This window comes from Nyctibius grandis, chromosome 4 (assembly GCF_013368605.1).
Source record: "Nyctibius grandis isolate bNycGra1 chromosome 4, bNycGra1.pri, whole genome shotgun sequence".
Classification (NCBI taxonomy): Eukaryota; Metazoa; Chordata; class Aves; order Nyctibiiformes; family Nyctibiidae; genus Nyctibius; species Nyctibius grandis.
Genome location: NC_090661.1, coordinates 16,141,289 through 16,159,312, shown reverse-complemented (window position 1 = coordinate 16,159,312; position 18,024 = coordinate 16,141,289). Strand labels below are relative to the sequence as shown.

Genomic DNA, 18,024 nt, shown 5'->3' with positions numbered 1-18,024 from the left:
CAATAGAGCCTGTTTCTTTGCATTAAGAGGGGAATCAAGTTTAACTTCCGAGTATTTATTTGAATTATTCTTTTACTGTTTTTTTATTCCTAGCTTGAGACTGTTGTTAGAAAGTTCACTTCCTAAGTATCTGGAGCCTACAATAGAGTAGCTGCACATATAACATTATTACACAGGTGAGGTCTGAGTTTGTATGACTGAAGAAATAGAATTGTTTGATCTAGGTGCATTTTAGAAACAAAGCCCTACAAAGAAAAACAAGGAGACAGAAGTAACAGTTTGTGGTTTATTTGGTGTTGGAGCTGGTACTACAGTTGGATAGTCACTGTCTTGTTGCATACAGAAACCTTGACATTTTTTAAACATGCTTAGGAGACAAACTTACAACTAGGCTGATAACAGTACACAAAAATAAGGTTTTCTAAAAAAAAACCAAAAAAACACAAAAATTCCAAAGCAGTGTTAGGAAAATACATTTGGACCTACCAACAGTGAAATATTGAAGCTATTCAGCCAGCAGTGGTTGGTCAATTGGCTTGACAATCTAACTGCAAGAAAATAGTCTTTGGTTTCCCATTGTGTAATAATCAGTTACTTTTTTTGTTCTGAACCAATATTAAACAAGATGAGGAAAAGGCAAAGGGTTTTCTAGGCAGGGCTGCTTTGAATTCTGGATTTCTGCCACACTACTTCACTGTACAAGACTGACTAGGTTATCCTAAGAACATGGGTGTCTGAATAGGGAAAACCCTAGAATAGTTTCCTAATGCTATCTCTTCAGGAAACTCATTTGTTCAGATTTGAGCTTTTTGTGTGTTCTAGTTGAGATACATACATTGAAAGATTTGACCTACTTGGAAAGTGCAACGTAAGACAAACCACTAAACCCGTTAAACTGCGAAGAGTGAACTGCTTGGGCAGATTTAAAACTGTAGTTCCTTCTGGATCCCCCAGAGTGTATCTGCACTCTTCCTTAATTTATCCTCTTCCTCAGGTTTTAGGATCATCTTCACTACATCAGTGATGCCACTATTGCCCAGTACACAAGGAACACTTAGGAAGACATCTTCTTTTATTCCATGCAAGCCCTGAAAAGTAAGTAAGGACAGTTAGGCTGGAATTTGTGTATGTCTATGTATTTTATAGAATATCCTATTGGGAAAACTCAATGAAATTTAGTTGAAATTAAACTAGAAAGTTATCACTGGTCTTCCAAATTCTCCAAGGTTTTTAGTTCTCAGTAAGACAAAAGTTAGCAAAAAGGGGCTGTTCACCTTAACAATTGTAGAGATCGGGTGCACTCTTCTCAAATTCTTCATAATAGTTTCAGCTAGATCTGCCACAGAAAGGCCAATAGCCCATGATGTGTACCCCTTCAGTTTGATGACCTCATAGGCACTGCAGAGACAAAGTTACTCATTAAAAAAACAAGTACCATCAACTGAAATATTTGAAGTTTGTAAGAAGGGCTTTTGGAGATGCCTTAATCAAGCTGGAGACAGCAGAAGCTTGTCTGATTTGCTGACAGGACTGAAATGAACTCAGCAGTGAAGAGTTCTATTTGCATTTTACACTACTCCCTGCAGTTATACTGGAAACTTCTAATTTAAAGTTCACTAACCATGGAAAATTAACTCTGCCAAATATACATTACTCCTTAAAATACTGTTTCATGTTCTATCATGTCTGCATCTTGACATTTGTTTACTATGGTATTTATGAAACCAGACATTCATACTGCAGTTCAGAGGTACACTAGCTCGTCATCATCTGTTCTCATGTTGAAAAAAAAAAAAAAATAATTCAGTATTTACCTGTCCACCACCTGCTTATGGACCTCCTTCCAGTGTTCCTTGTCTGCATCAGTTCCCAATTCTGGATTAAGAGCCTTCAGGGAGACGCCAGCAACATTCACTCCACTCCAGACAGGTACTGAGAGTTGCACAGATTAATTATCTTACAAGAAAATTTAGTTTTGTCCTCAAATTAACAGTTAACATAAGACCTAGTTGGATTAATCTGCAACACACATGGCACTATGATTTAGATATGACTTTAAATACAGTATGACCTATGAGGCAGATCTAAATTGTGGGCTGAGAACCTAGGACCATCTAAAGGTCTTTATACAGGATGTCACAATGTTGGATATACCTTTATTAAATCAAAACACCTAGGCAACATGAACTAAACTGACAGTAACTCTGTATCTTTCAAAGGTTTCTCAAAATAAGAATTTATTCCAGCTGAGTCCTTCCGAGTGTCAGGAAGCAGAGAGTACTGCTCTGATGCTGCTAGAGAAAGTACAGGTTAAGTAAGGAGAAAGTTGCTTTCTCCCGTCCTCTAGACTTGCTCTGCACTTCAGTTCCTATACATAGTTCTCAAAGTAATCACGAGATGCCAGTAAAGACAACTGAGTGACTACCAGTACGTGTAGTGCAGATCTCTGGGAGTCCCTTGCAGAGTACTTTAGCCTCTTGCTTCTTCAGTTTTTTTTGAGAGTTATGGGAACAACTTAGCCTAGAAATTTTTAGCTTCCTCAGGTTACAGCTATGACCTTTTCCAAGCAGAGTAACTCAGGTCAAATATAGATCATCTAGGGTTACTCTATGCAGCAGAAGACTTAAAGCAGGACTTGCATTCTTAAGGCACTGCAGTGCAAAGGTTTCTGAGCAACATTTTGCTGTAGCTTTTAGAGATGTTTCTTGCAAACAAACAATCAGAAAAAGTTCTGTGAAACAGCCAGCCAGATTGCACCCTTACCACTGGAATCTCCATGCTCTCCAACAATCCATCCATGGCAGCTCAGAGGATGGATACCCAGTCTTTCTCCCATGAGGTGGCGGAAACGGGCAGAGTCCAGATTGCAGCCACTACCAATAACACGGTGTTTAGGAAAGCCACTGATCTTCCAGGCCACATAGGTCAAAATATCCACTGTAAGTAGAACAGGGAGGATAAGTGCCACTCATGAGCAGTTTGATAACTAGGATGGTATTTTCTGTTCACCTGTAAGGATTTTATGTGCATGCTAGTTACATGGAATAGAGCATAAAGTAACGCCCATCGCCAGGCCCTGCAGTGGGCTAACACAGTGACTTTTAAAGGCAGAATTGAGAAGCTGTTCATGCTACGCATGCAATTATCAGTGCCCCTTACTGTGTCCTGTGCTAAAGAAGACTTAAAAGGCAACTGAAGACCCAAGTTGGAAGCAACTTAGTTTATTTCTCAGAGGACCAGCTTGCTGAGTGTGGAGAGGGAAGATGACACTTCTTGCTATGTGGTTGTGTGGCATAAGTATTTTCTAGAAGCCTATGCTTGATCATATTAGAATACTAATGCCACCTTACTGAAGAAAAGGCTATTCTCTAAGCCAAATCCTCGTGTTAAAGCAACACAAGACAAACCTGGGTTTGAGACAATAAGCAGCTTGCAGTCAGGACTATATTTAACAACATTGGGAATGATGAATTTGAAGATATTCACGTTGCGCTGCACCAAGTTAAGGCGGCTCTCTCCTTCTTGCTGACGGGCACCAGCAGTGACAATGACCAGCTTGGAGTGTGCAGTCACACTGTAATCTGCAGACAAAAGGCTGTGTCAAACGTGACCTCTTTCTCCACACGGTTCAGAACAGAAGTTGTCAGTTTCTTTTAGTATTGATATCTAAAATTCTTGAGTGTGAGGGTGCTGAAATTCTCCTGGTAACTGTTACCCTAGACTTTGCTTCTATAGAAAGTTAAGTTTTCGTTTAAAAGACTGGTTCATTGCCACAAGTGGCAATCTTAAGGGCATGTCAAAATCTTAAGATGTAGAATTGGGCAGTGGTATGATGTACTTCTTGGGCACAGGTGAGTATGGGGTAGCTGTCAGGATGGCATCCAGTTGAAGTGCTGTGTAAAAAAGGAAGAAGGCTCTGCCCTTGTAACCTGCTACCTGTAGACACTGGAGCTGCACCTTAACTAAGGTATGAGATAGCTAGCATTTGTCCTAGTCAGGCTGCCACTAAACTTAAAGCTGTCAGACATTTATGTCCAAGAAATAAGCAGTAGCACATTCAGGGGCTAACTGGCTGTGAAATAAAATTCTCAAAGGTGCAGGAGTACTTAAGAAGTTCATCTTTCTATTCTGAGTTATGAACTCTGGAACAGAGGATTCCTAGTTGGACCGGCCTTAACAAGGTATATGAAACTGAATGTCAGCTGAGCAGAAGTGAAGTGAGCTTTCCTCCTAACAATTAGGATGACAGGCTAAGTGCTAGATTTGGATGACCAGTTTGAGATCTGAAGTGGCTATCTCCATTTGGAAATAATGAGCACATTAGAGTCAACTACTTGCCTTTGCCAGAGACGATCTTTGGTGTTCTAAGGAAGAGGCTGCCATGCTGGAGATCAAGCATCTCTCCTCTGAGCTTGTCCTCCACAACATCAACAAGGGCAAGTTCATCCGTCAAGTCCTACAAGAGACCCAGATTAAATAGAAAGTTTATTGCCTCTTTGAGCAAAATACCCCATTCCTAAACTGTGAAGTTACAATTCTTTTAAAAGCAGTGATATATTTAAGCAATTTTCCTCGTCTGTATCACTTTACTTGTTTGCAAGCAGAGTACTTAAATTAGTCTCCTGGGATATCCACTTTATTGAGTTATTTTTGTACTTTTCATATCCACATTCTGTGTGGGATAGTTGTACAATTCAGCATGATGATGAAGAATAATTTAATGGCTGTTCATAAACAGCCTCTTTTACAGTTAAGAAAAGCAATTTCAATATAATAATGCAATGCAGGGGACAAGTCATTTAGAATGTCTAGGACCTCTTTTTCCAGTCCACACTGCAAAGAAGTACTCCCTCACACTCTTTGCTTCAGACAAAATAACGCCCCAGTTCTTAGAAGGGATTCTGGAAGTTGTTCAAAGATCAGTGCAGCTCTTAAGTCAAAATGATACATGGAGCATGTTCTGTCTGATAGTGGGATAAACTTGGTCTACAAGAACTACACCTATCTGTTCTCTGTCAATAGCTTCAGGTTTGCTGCTTCATTTCAGGCCCAAAGAAAAGAACGTACAACCAAAAGTTCATCTTGTGTGCTAGCCCAATTAGTCTAATAGGGGAAATTACTTTTTGCCCCTCTTTTAGGCCTCAGGTAGTCATAACTGTGCTGCTTCATCCCAAGCTTGACACTTACCTTCATCAGGATGCTGATAGCACAGGCCATTCCAACTGCACCCACACCAACCACGCTGATCTTATTGTGGGCATGACTCTGGTCATCTTTGTGGACATTGTGGATGAGCTGATCCTTGACAGACATGGTGCACTGCTGCAAGGAAAGCAACAGATTATTCCTCCAGGCTTTGGAGCTTTCACTGACACCAGAGTATTTTTATCAGGCAAGACAGACTTTATTCCAGGATGGTAAGAAAATGGATATAAATCACATACCTAAAACACCTGGCAGTACTGCCTGTATGCAGCAAAATTATTAAAAAAATGAATTATTGATGACAATGCACTGTTTAAGCTCACTATAGCTTTCCCTCAAATACAGCCTGAGAACCATTGATATGGGTGGCACTCCAGCGGCATTACTAGAAAGTTCTAAATGATCATCCATATTACATGTAGGTAAAGGAAGCCATTTTAGTACTTCTAAGCACCGCATGGTCTGGCAACCTCTGTTCTACTGCCCTGAAAAACTGGTACTCTTTGCCCTGAAGGCCTTTCCAGAGCTTAAGTTAAACAACACTTACGCAAGCCCTTCATTAAGCACAGTGTGATCCTCAAAGTCAAATTTATGGATTTGTTTTAAAGTGAAACCACATATTTTTGAATTAAGATCTCTAGAGTGTTTCCATGTCTCCCACCCTCGATTTTTTTTAGCCACCAGCTGCATGGCAGCCTGGTTATATGCGTTCTAATCGGACAGCCACAGGTCTAGTGAAATGCCACGATAATGGGAGTATTGTGCTTTCACCCCAGGGTCCCCGCAGAAGCCGACACCATGCTTTGCTGCACTGGCAGCAGCACAACTTCTGCCTTGCCTGAAGAGCCCGAGCCAGGGGCAGCCTCACAGATGGATGCAAGTATAGACACAACGTGATTCTAAAGTTAGAACAGGCTGCAACTCGTTCAGAGCAGGAACGGCCAGGCAGCGCCGGCAGAGCAGGTAAGGGCTGTGAGCTTGGGGCAGGGTGGGGGAGGGACAGGAAGCCAGCAGTGCCCGTATTTAGTAAAAGTTAACCAAGATACGTCAGTCTGCATTTGCAGAAGCCTCCTGAAGCGTGTCCCAGTACAGCGCACGCTCTCCCCATGTGCCAAGGTCACCCTTTGCACTGTAAGAACTTCAACGTGCAGGGCTGGTGAGGAGCACCCACTCAAGCATGTCTCGGTTACGCTGAATACTCAAAAATTTTTGGTTTTAGAGCGCTATTCCCCTGAAAGAAGCAGGTTAGGGGAGAGCAGCAGCCGAGGTGTGGCATATTAATGGCACATTAATTTCAGCCGCAGCCCTGAGCCCATCCTCAAAGCCCTTCGCAAGGTCACTCCCACCACCCTTCCTAACAGGCCACACGCGCTTTCACCGCCGATGCGGGGAAGCGAATTAACTCACGCGGGCTGACGGGGGAGGAATGGCGGGGGAATGCGGCGCGCTGCAGTCCTAGGGAAGGCGGGGGAATGGGGGGATGGAAGCACGCCGGTTGCCCAAGGCCGGCCGAGCAGGGCGTGGTGCCTCCCCACACCACACGCAACGCGGCGCCGGGCTCGAGTCCAAGGCTGTGGCCGGTAACTCCTGGGCCGGGGGGGACTGGGTCGAGCAGGCGGCGCCGCCTGCTCGGCGCCGCCTGCTCGACCCAGTCCCCCCCGGGGGCTGGCGGCCAGCGGTGCCCGCACCTCCCCCCCCTTCCTTTCCCCCCACCATCCCCCCCCGAACCCGCAAAAGCGATCGCACCTACCGAGCTCCCTCACCCAAGCGCGGCAGCGGCTGTAACGGCGGGGCGGGGAAGTGACCACCGCCTTAAGTAAGGGGCCGGGCGGCTGACGTGAGGCGGGCGGGCCGCCACAGTGGAGACGTGCCCGCCGACACGTCGGGGGTGGAGGGAGGGGGGAGAGGGAAGGGAAGAAGTTGTAACGTTCCCGCTCTGGAACGTTCGGTCCGTAATGGTCGGCACCGTGAGGCGGGCTGACGCGGGCGAGGAGGAGCCGGGGCAACGCAGCCCCTCTGCGGGCTGTTCAGCGGCCCCGTCTCAAGCCTGAGGCGGAGGAAGGGGGGGGCGGGCACTGCCGGGCTGTCTTCGCTGCGGTGGTGAACCGGAATCCCGGTACGGAGAGTCGTATGGTCGGGGAAGATTTCCCTCTGTGTGTTATTAACCGGGATGGGTGAAAGTGATTTAAAACGTTAGCTCCTGAGGGCAAGGAAGATGGCCAGGGCGCGCACCGCCAGTACACGGACCAGCAAACGGTGCCGGCTCTGGAGGGTTAAGGGCAGTTAAAGGTGTTCCTGCCCTCCTTTGCCGGCCAGCAGCCAGCCGCCTGCTCCTCCTCATCACCGGCACAAGCCGTCTGGGTTTTTATGGCCGTAGTTCCGGATGGAGCTTCTCGTCTGGTGGCTAGAAACCTGCTTCTCATTTCCATCTAAATCTATAGATATTTGATTTTTTGTTACAGACATCCTTCTCTGGTGTTTACTTCCCCTTTCCGTGTATTTACATATCCAGTTCCCACTCATTTGTTGTTTTGTTAAGTTACATAAGCCAAACCTTTTCAGCCTTGCATGATGCAAGCTGTGCTCTGGCCATGGGGATGCCCTTTCCGCAGGACTCTCGGTTTGAATGCTTTTCTCTTGAGGGAGGCTGTGTACGGAGTGTTTTACAGAGTCTGCTCAGTGATGCCTCAAACAGGAACACAACATTTTCCTGTCATGACTGGAAATACCATGACTTGTCCTTTTCACAGTCACGCCACACTGTCAGCTCCCTGTCGCCCTGTGGTTGGTTAGCGAAGCCAAGTCCTTCTCCTCTTCACTTAGTTCTTGCTAGGATACTAACAGAGAGCAAAAAATATTTTTTATTTCCTGGATACTTGAAGTTCAATTTTATACTATGCTACAGGGTTGTCCCACAAAACTGGCTTTTAGTGAACCTATGCTACCTTTTATCCCTTTATTCATTGAATTTCATGTTTGAAGTTAAACTTTCCTTCACAAGTTTTCCTGAAGAACTGCACAGACATCAAACGCACAGGCCCAAACCGCTTCCACCATGGCTCACTTCTTAAATACTTGCTGTTCTCTGTTCCTGTGCTAATGCCTCCAAGTCAATAAATTTTGTGGGAATATAACGGAAGATTGGCGAGGAGGATTGTAAACACGCTCAAGTGACTTGCACCTGGGTTGTCAAAAAACACATATACTAGTAACTGTTGTTTAGTCTTGTGTGCTGGACAAGTAGAACATCTGCATTCAGATAACATAGGCCTGTAATAAAACTCAGGGGCACCTAATTGTTCATGCCTGAGATTCCTGCCCTGCTGCGAGAAGATCAAAGCGCAGCAGAAAACTACGGCCTGCAAGAAACCCCTAATATACAGGCGAAGGCAGCAGGCCCGGAACCTCTCGTGCTCTCTCTAGCAGGAACCGAGCTCCGCAGTACCTGCATCCCTGCTTGCATGCTTTTGCCTCGAGTGCTGCTTTGGAGATCCCCCGGGTTGCGAGGTAATGGGAATAAATTTGCTCTTTGCATTTTATCCGTGGTCTTATGGCTGTTCCTGCATCCTGCCTGTGTCGGCTCACACAAATGTACTTAAAATCTTTGCACCTGGATTTGTGGTTTACTGTGTGCTGGGATTCTGGGATCGAGAATGGCTGGTTCTTCCAGTTGGAACATGGTAGACTCTGTGAGTTTTGCTTGCCAGCTGACTGTGTTCATTTATTATCTTGTATCCATTTCTGCTTTCTACCCCTCCTCTTACGCATCCTGTCTTTACCCCATGGATTAACATGTTCATCCTTAATGAAAATCAGGGAAGCATTCATTTAATCTTGTGCGAGTAGCTGGGTTACCTTTATTTTCCCATTCTTATTTTACAGTGATCCTTTTTTCCTCCTTTTTTTTTCTTTTTAATTTCTTGTGGCTGCGGTACCTTTGTGATGTTTGTCTTAGTTTCCTTTTGGGATTCTAACCCTAGCTGATTTTTGGCAATATCTATTTGCGGCTTCTAGGATGTACTTGACTTAGTTTTTGAGGTGCTTATCTTGCTGTGGCAGGCGGCCTTCCTTACTGATGAACCTCTTTGTCTTCCTCTACCCATACCAGCCTTTCCGTCTCTGTTTTGTCTGGGATGTCTTTTCTCTCTTCTAAAGTCACTTTATATACTTTACCTCTTAGTCACTGGAGTTAGCCAATACACAAATGAGGAGGTCATCATGAAGGTCCTGACCTCTCCACAACCTCATCCCACTCACAGTGCATGCAAGCATAAAACAGGGCCCTCGGTTGTGCTAGACCAGAGCAGATGGTGTGAAGATGGGTATATCTCATCACACCTAAGGTTTGTACTCATCTACCAAACTCTGCTTTGCAAGTGAAGGAGTTTGCTGCTGCTGTTCAAGGCACGCTAACGCCTTGTCACAGACCATCCCAGTGACAATTCCCTTCTGCTGTGGTGATCTGACAGGAATGGTAGCCCAAAGCCTCATCATTTCTTTGACAGTCCTATGGCAAAACAAAAGAAACAAAAAACACGTGTGAGAAAACATCTAAAAATGCTTGAAACATAGAATAAGGAGATGCACGTGGGTCAGGGCAATCCCAAGCACAAATACAGGCTGGGCGGAGAATGGATTGAGAGCAGTCCTGAGGAGAAGGACTTAGGTGTGGTGGTTGACAAGAAGCTCAACGTGAACCGGCAATGTGAGCCTGCAGACCAGAAAGCCAGCCGTATCCTGGGCTTCATCAAAGCCAGCAGGTCGAGGGAGGTGATTCTGCCCCTTTGCTCTCGTGAGACCCAACCTGGAGTACTGCGTCCAGCTCTGGGGCCCTCAATATAAGAAGGACATGGAGCTGTTGGAGCGAGTCCAGAGGAGGGCCACGAAGATGATCAGAGGGCTGGAGCACCTCTCCTGTGAAGACAGGCTGTTCAGCCTGGAGAAGAGAAGGCTCCGGGGAGACCTTCTAGCAGCCTTCCAGTACCTGAAGGGGGCCTACAGGAAAGCTGGAGAGGGACTGTTTACAAGGGCATGTGGTGACAGGACGAGGGGGAATGGTTTTAAACTGAAAGAGGGTAGATTTAAATTAGATATTAGGAAGAAATTCTTTACTGTGAGGGTGGTGAGACACTGGAACAGGTTGCCCAGAGAAGTTGTGAGTGCCCCCTCCCTGGCAGTGTTTAAGGCCAGGTTGGATGGGGCTTTGAGCAACTTGGTCTACTGGAAAGGTGTCCCTGCCTATGGCAGGGGGGTTGGAACTAGATGATCTTTAAGGTCCCTTCCAACCCAAACCATTCGATGATTTCTGTGATTCTATGATTTGAATGAAACAAGCCTGAAAAATAGAAAATTTTGGTTCTTACTATGAAGACCAGCACTTGTAACAAAGGTGGTTAAATATAATGACCTATTGGCTGTGAAACTAGATGTTTTGTGCCTTGCTGCTGCTTGAGGAATGAGTGATGCTTGTGAGATGTGTCATGTCAGAGGAGACTGGTAGCTAAGGAAGGGAAAGTGTGGGTAGATGCTGACTAGGCCTAATGCCGCATGAATGCAGAATAAAAGGAAACCGTATAATGTAGTTCTGTCGTTTTGCATTAGGCTGGGTTCGCTGAGCATCTTGTTCGATCAGAAGTCTCAAGGACAGATTAGGAAGTTTAGTTCTGCATCCCAGGAATCTGTGTTTACAGTGGCTTTATATGAATGGGACTAAACATCTCATCCAGAGTTTGGGTTCCAGACATCTGGCAGGAAAGAAAATGAACATTTGACAGGAATGAAGATGAAGAAGAAATATTTTCTCCCTATAAATTTTTTTACTTCTGAAGAGCTTAAATCTAAGATAAGAGGCTTCTAAGACAAGACTGGCTGGATAGATTAATGGGCATTTTAAAAATATGTAACTGATGTAGAGAAACTGGTATTTTACTACTGTCACGGTGAGTCCAAGGTTCCTAAGAGAAGAATGTTAGTATTATAAGATTGTTCTTATCCTGTGGCTCAGGTGAAATAAAATTGGACATGGTTTTCAAGGTCTAAGTTCCAATAAAATCTTCACATGCTTGTGTTCCTTGTTACTGAGAACAGAACCAAGACCAAATCCCTGTTATTTTTAACATGAGGCATCAGGTTTTCCTTAGCTGTCTGATGCCTATGCAGATACCAGAAGTCCTACCTTTAGTAGAGTAGGCCAAAGCAAGCTAACTAAGATGTTTCAAGACTGTCCTGGTCCCAACGTGTCCTCGGTGATGATAAGCAGATCAGAAGCCTTGTTTTGTTAAAAAATAGTGTCAGCTTTTAATAAGCCAGTGTTAATTCACCTGGGTTACAAAACTGAGAAGAAGGCTGCAACTGCCAAATTCTTCCTTTTATGTGTCCTTTGTGATCTTAGTGGCAGCAGTAGATGCTCAGGAGGAAAGCAGTCATCTGGCATGATTGACATTGATTTTCTGCCTCAGAGAGCTTCAATCGGAGAAGGCTCAGAACAACACAAACAGAACGGGATGAGCAAATTAAGGGCATTTTTGTTGGACTTGGAAGATGGAGGCCAGGTCTGTTCTGATTTCTTTTAAGTGATTGACTTTGATTGTAGGGATGCAGCCGGCTTTCCTCACTTATATACATAAGGAGTTTTATTCCTCCTGTTCTTTTTCTGCTACTGCCTTTCATCACAGTAGCGGGAGGTGGTGTTGACAGAGGGATAGGAATGTTTGAAATGTGACAGGGTCTCTTTGGGGAAGCTTGGCCCTTCCTCAGCCTGCTGGCCTTCTTTTCCATATTAGCTTTCACAGATTAAACATGAAAAATAAAGCAATATAAGTTGCTGAATGTGGAAACATTTATGTTTTTATTCTAAGAGTTACAAGCGGAGCCTTTCCACTGGCGTCAGGTGGCATTTGATAACAGAAGGAAATGATGCCACATTCTTATTAAACAATGTGTTTGTCTTTAAACTATGAGATACTGATTAAACCTTTATCACAAAAATATAGTTCAGAGACAATTACACAAGGTGAGTTCAATGTGTGCGTCTTGCTATTTTCAGTAAAACACTTACAAAGTCTTAGTAAATTTCTCTCCACTTCGCTAATATGCAGGAGATTTTACATGGTGATATTTCATTTCTACACTTGCCATTTGCTCAGGTCCTAGCTCATGACAGACTAAGTCAAATCTGATGGTGCTGCTGGGGTGAATAATGACACCGAACCGTGACCTGCACATATTTGCTGTATGAGCTACTGCTCAGCTAGGAGGTTAGCAGTAACCCAAAGACACCATTGATGCTGACCAGCCCTGAAAAGGTCAGTGGAATCTCTCTGCTTTACCTGAGATTTGAGGTCTAATTTGCTACTAAAAATCCTAAGTGTTATTCCCAGCATGATCAGTCCTGCTTTTGCTCTGACATCATCAAGGGCTTCGCTTTCATATGATGTCAGTGTGTGAGGGAAAGACCTGGCACTAGACATAGCTACATCGTGTTCCAGTTCTGTCTTTCCCTTTGATTTATTCTGAGGCCTGAGCAGCTCCCTCCAGCTTTAATGGCTTCATTTCTCCTTTGTAAAATGGGAAGAGTCTTTATCTACCAACCTGATGGTGGTACTGTAGGGATTAGTTAATTATGAAACACCTCAGCTTCGTAAAGCAAAATGAAAATGATGGAGGTTCTTCACCTAAACCACAGAGGCCTGGACCCCAAAATGGAGTAGCTTGGCACCAAAAGTTTGGTATACTCTGCTAAACTGTCAACATCAGAAAAGCTCCGAGAGCCAAAATTCTTGCAATTTCAAAATACTTTTCAGGGTAAGGTATAGAAAGTTGGTTCATACTCCATAAAGATCCATATTTTGTGTTCTTCAAATTTGGACAGTATAGCCACATCAAACCATTTGAAGGGATCTCCTAAGAAAACTAAAAGCTAAAAGATGAGTTTCACCTTGGCTTGCACTAACACGTATCTCTGCACATAACTGATTAGCCATGGTCCATACGTCTCTGGGTCCCTCTCCCTTGGCTGCTTTCATGCATGCATGTTACAGTAAGGATGCCGATATTACACAGAGCCAGGGCTTTTGCTGCTTCACGCCCTCTTTTTATTTGCATTGTCATTGCAGGGGAGGGGGAGGGGCTAGCTGATGCAATTCTCATTTGCGGGTACGTATGTACAGGAATGGATTATGCATTCAGTATAAAGCTGGATAAAACTGTATTTCTTGAAACGATTTTCTCACTACAAAGCTAAAGGAAACTGAATTTCTTGCCATAGCTTCCTAAATCATCACTCTAGGTAGCTGGACTAAGCAGAACGCATGATTTTGTCTTGCTTCTCTAAGGAAATTAATTTACTCATGGAAGCATGAGTCACTGTGCAGGATTCTCCAAGCCAAACCCATTCCCTTGATGCAACTCTGAATACTTACTCATTTACTTAGGAACTGCAGGAAATAGGATGCTTGGGTAAATCACATGGTCAGAGAGATGGAAAGGCACGCCCGTGGACAGGGGCCACCATTCAGTCCTCGCCTAACAAAGTCACAACGATATCTCAACCAGTTCAGCACCTGCCTCCTGTTGACTGTCAAGAGGAGTGTAATCATTAATGCATCCTTGCTGCTGCCTTCTGAACTGGCGGCAGCAGAACTATTACTGTTATCTAACTTGTTCTTGAGTGCCTGGCAGGTTGCAGTAAGTGGAGACTTTCTATAAATTCCAGTAAGGAGCTGGAGGGATATGAGAGGAGGGCTGCGGCTGCTGCCACTGCTACTTGCCAATTCAAGAGGGCAGGCAGGTTCAGCAGCAAAAGGTCAGAGGCATGTCCCTGCGCTCCATCTGGAGCAGAGACCCCCTTGTCCTTATTTTAATATCCGTATTAATTCTGCAGCTGTCAGTTTTGATTTCCCCAGGATCCCTTCTCAGCACATCACATGCCAACAAGCTGGTTAGCTCAGGGTAAAAAGCTACACAGTCCTGCAAAGACAAGTTTATACTGATTCAGGTCATTTGGGACACAGTACACTGAATGACACAATATTGCCTCCCCTACGGAGGGAGATCCTTTTCCAGCATTTCAGACCTTACACATCTGGTTGACCCTCACAGAATCACAGAAACAATTGGGTTGGAAGAGACCTCTGGGATCATCGAGTCCAACCATTGCCCTGATATACCACCCTGTCAACTAGACCATGGCACTAAGTGCCATGTCCAGTCTTTTCTTAAACACATCCAGAGATGGTGACGCCACCACCTCCCTGGGCAGCCCATTCCAATGCCTAATGACCCTTTCTGTAAAGAAATTCTTCCTAATGTCCAACCTGAACCTCCCCTGGCGAAGCTTGAGGCTGTGTCCTCTTGTCCTATCGCTAGTTGCCCGGGAGAAGAGGCCAACTCCCACTTCACTACAACCTCCCTTCAGGTAGTTGTAGACTGCAACAAGGTCACCTCTGAGCTTCCTCTTCTCCAGGCTAAACAACCCCAGCTCCCTCAGCCGTTCCTCATACCAGACCCTTCACCAGCTTGGTCGCTCTCCTCTGGACTCACTCCAACACCTCAACATCTTTCTTGAAGTGTGGGGCCCAGAACTGGACACAGTACTCAAGGTGCATCCTCACCAGTGCCGAGTAGAGAGGGACAATCACTTCCCTAGACCGGCTGGCTACACTATTCTTAATAGAGGCCAGGATGCCATTGGCCTTCTTGGCCACCTGGGCACACTGCTGGCTCATGTTTAGCCGGCTGTCGATCAGCACCCCCAGGTCTCTTTCTGCCGGGACGCTTTCTAACCACTCTTCCCCCAGCCTGTAGCGCTGCATGGGGTTGTTGTGGCCGAAGTGTAAGACCTGGCACTTGTTCTTGTTGAACCTCATGCCGTTGGTCTCGACCCATCTATCTAACCTGTCCAGATTCCTCTGTAGGGCCTTCCTACCCTCCAGCAGATTGACACTCCCACCCAGCTTGGTGTCATCTGCAAATTTGCTGAGGGTGCACTCAATCCCTACGTCTAGATCATCTATAAAGATATTGAACAGCACCGGCCCCAGAACTGAGCCCTGGGGAACACCGCTAGTGACCGGCGGCCAGTTGGACTTTGCCCCATTCACCACCACTCTCTGGGCTCGGCCATCCAGCCAGATTTTAACCCATTTAAGAGTCCACCCATCCAAGCCCCGGGCAGACAGTTATACCAGCCAGACACTCTGTGTATTCAAAATGATAGCAGGTTCTGTGTTCTCTCCCATCCAGAAATCACTGTGGTCAAACTTTCATTTCTGTGACTCAAAATTCCAAGTTACATTGCTGGAAACTCAGCATCCTATGGTTGAGAAGTTACTGGGCCATACAACCACTGTAGAAAGCTGAGAGTACATCATCTCAACATTGCAGACACACAGAAGAAAGATGCGAATTCATCCCTTTATCTCTTTCATCTGTTTAGGAGACAGGAGCGTCACAGCTGGGACTCTGCAAAAGGAAGCTCTCACTTTAGCAGCATAAAGTTACGGGGTCAAGGAGGTCCTAGACATTGAAAACGGTTTGGTGTGTGTTTTCAGGAAGGACACACTTTAGCATGCAGGAATACCTCTCTTCAAAGCTTTCACTGAAGACATCAGTGCTATAAAGTGTAACTTCTACAGCTCCTGACATTTTCTGGAGCTTGTAACATATGGGTTAGTTTCTGTAGCTCTTTGTGGGTCCTGGTAAATAACGCCCAGTTCTGTGCCTGGAGTGGAGTGGGAAGGCCAGAGATCAAGAGATAATCACATTCTGGTTTTGCAGTCTCCTTTTAGAGCCTGGATGCCACAACAGCCTCACAGGCTATCCTACATGTTGGTGTTCTCAGATAATGCCCAGTGAAGATGGTAAATATGTGCCTGCAGATGACTATGTAATAAATGATTGTCCATTCCTTGGAGAAGGAAGATGAAGTTTAAGTTGCAGTTCAACAAACTTAGCAACAGAGTGAAAGTGGGCAACCAGCTGCTTTCATTTCAGTCCCCACACTTGGGCCACACCTGAGGCTCCTTAAAAGAGCTGCAGCTGGGCTGGCTCAGCCCTAAGATAGCAGTCTGGAGGGGTGACTTCGGCTTGGGTTACAGAGTTGAACTCTTCTGCTGCTCTCAGATGGGAAAAGTAACTTGACTGTTTCTGCACAAGGTACTCTTTTAGATCTTTGTTTCTGTGGTGGTGGTTGTTGGCAGCTCTGTGGGTGAACACAGAGCTCTGGGGGGGCACAACTGTGAAAGGCAGGTACTGTCCGGAGAGGTTACCAGGCAGAGTTTTTAAATACCATTTATATCATGTGTACTGCCAGCAGAACGTACTGCTGGAGTGGACGTGGAGCTATCCCCCAGGGGAAAGGGGGAAAGCTGTTGCCTTATCTCTTTGAGAGTTCTGCTCCCTGGGCTTTTAAGTTTTGTTCTGTTTAATTTTATTTTATAAGCAGAAGGTAGCAAAGGGAAAAAAAGACACACACCATTTCCTCAATGACCAAGTTGTCCTAGCTTGTACTGTTAGGGCTTTACGCCATCATCTAGATGTGCTATAGCTGTATGTTTGTTGGCCACTGTGGGCGTTCAGTGGCCTGCACTTTCCCTAGGCTTGCAGGTTGGTGCTGGGGACCTCATCCTACTCACAGCAAAGCTAGATCTGAGGTCACATGTAGGTTTAAAGCGTGATTTCTAATCCTTTTCAAGAAAGATTTTTTTGTGTTCTTAGTTCTTTTCCATTCCTTTTTTAATTTTAAGCGCCTGTCTTTCTTAATTGAAACATGATATGCTGCGCTGTGGCTCAGTACCAAGGATCTAAACTGTGGCAGTGATTTCCAGGGAAAATAAAAGTGGATAGAGAGAGGTGCAGCCTGCATTGCCAACATGCAATAGTTTTTTGACTCGGCTTCTGCAGCCATAGTGAAATGATTAATATACTCCAAGCCGGTGCCAAGCTGAACATCTCTGTCGGGAGCACGGCTTCACAGTGCAGGCACGGTACAGACACACAGCAGTGCTCCTCGGCAGAGAGCTCATCAACTAAAGAGGCAGAACAAAACAGGGAAGTGAAAGTGGAAGCAGAGTAAGGCAGAATGATTGCCAAATATGGTGCTTGTGGTTTTCAAGAACATCACACAAATACTGGCCTTTATCTATATCAATTAATTCAGTTTTCTTATTTACGCATAAATTTTAAATAGAAAATGAAAGGTTTCTGCTTGCCTACAGACTGACAATGAATCATTTTCACAGTGCTATGCAGAGTTTCTGGCTTGTGGACCCTCTGTTCCTGTATTTGGATGAAATTGCACAAAAGTTTAGCAAACATTTGCAGGGCATGGCCTTGTTGTTTTGCAAACTATGAGTCTTGTTTAAGGACGTGGATCTTACCAAAGGGAACAAGCACCTGACTTTTAGCTCCTGTGGGGGGAATCCTGATACTCACAGAATCTGTTGATTCTCTAGCTCGGGCCTTTTATAATAAGAGGAACAGCATGCTTGTGTCCTGGGTGGTAAATGCAAGGTACATCATTTCTCACTGGCTATCTCCAACCTTGTGTTGTTTTTCTCATAACTTTATCCAGATTCAGTTGTATCCCTGGACCCTATGCAGTTCTAGCCCTAACAGCAATATCTCAGTGCAGGTACCCTTTTAAATGATGCCAATATGATGAAAATGTGAGATGCTGGGGGATAGTGTCATGGATTCTGTGTGCATGTGTGCGCACATGTGCGCAAGAGATGGATTTCTGGAGGCTGGGTCTCCTGAGCACCTCACCCCCAATATATTCTCCGTATCATTTTTGCTAGTTGTACATCATTTATGCTTTAT

At 45.0% G+C, this 18,024-nt stretch overlaps 2 protein-coding genes across 2 annotated transcripts in view; one reads left to right on the top strand and one right to left on the bottom strand.

Moving 5' to 3' along the window:
• Window positions 1–272: 272 nt before the first annotated feature.
• LOC137663068 (L-lactate dehydrogenase A chain) lies at window positions 273–7,063 on the bottom strand. Its single transcript, XM_068399930.1, has 8 exons — window positions 6,956–7,063; window positions 5,188–5,322; window positions 4,339–4,456; window positions 3,408–3,581; window positions 2,764–2,937; window positions 1,815–1,932; window positions 1,275–1,398; window positions 273–1,088 (listed from the first exon to the last, which is right to left on the bottom strand). Exons 2-8 carry the CDS (start codon window positions 5,311–5,313, stop codon window positions 924–926), a joined length of 999 nt encoding a protein of 332 aa, XP_068256031.1. The 5' UTR covers window positions 5,314–5,322; window positions 6,956–7,063; the 3' UTR covers window positions 273–923.
• Window positions 6,148–18,024, top strand: part of LOC137663064 (serum amyloid A protein-like) — an 84,504-nt gene continuing 72,627 nt past the window's right edge. Inside the window, exon 1 of the mRNA XM_068399914.1 lies at window positions 6,148–6,168. The gene's annotated coding sequence lies outside the window, so the exon portion shown is untranslated. The remainder of the gene's footprint in view (window positions 6,169–18,024) is intronic.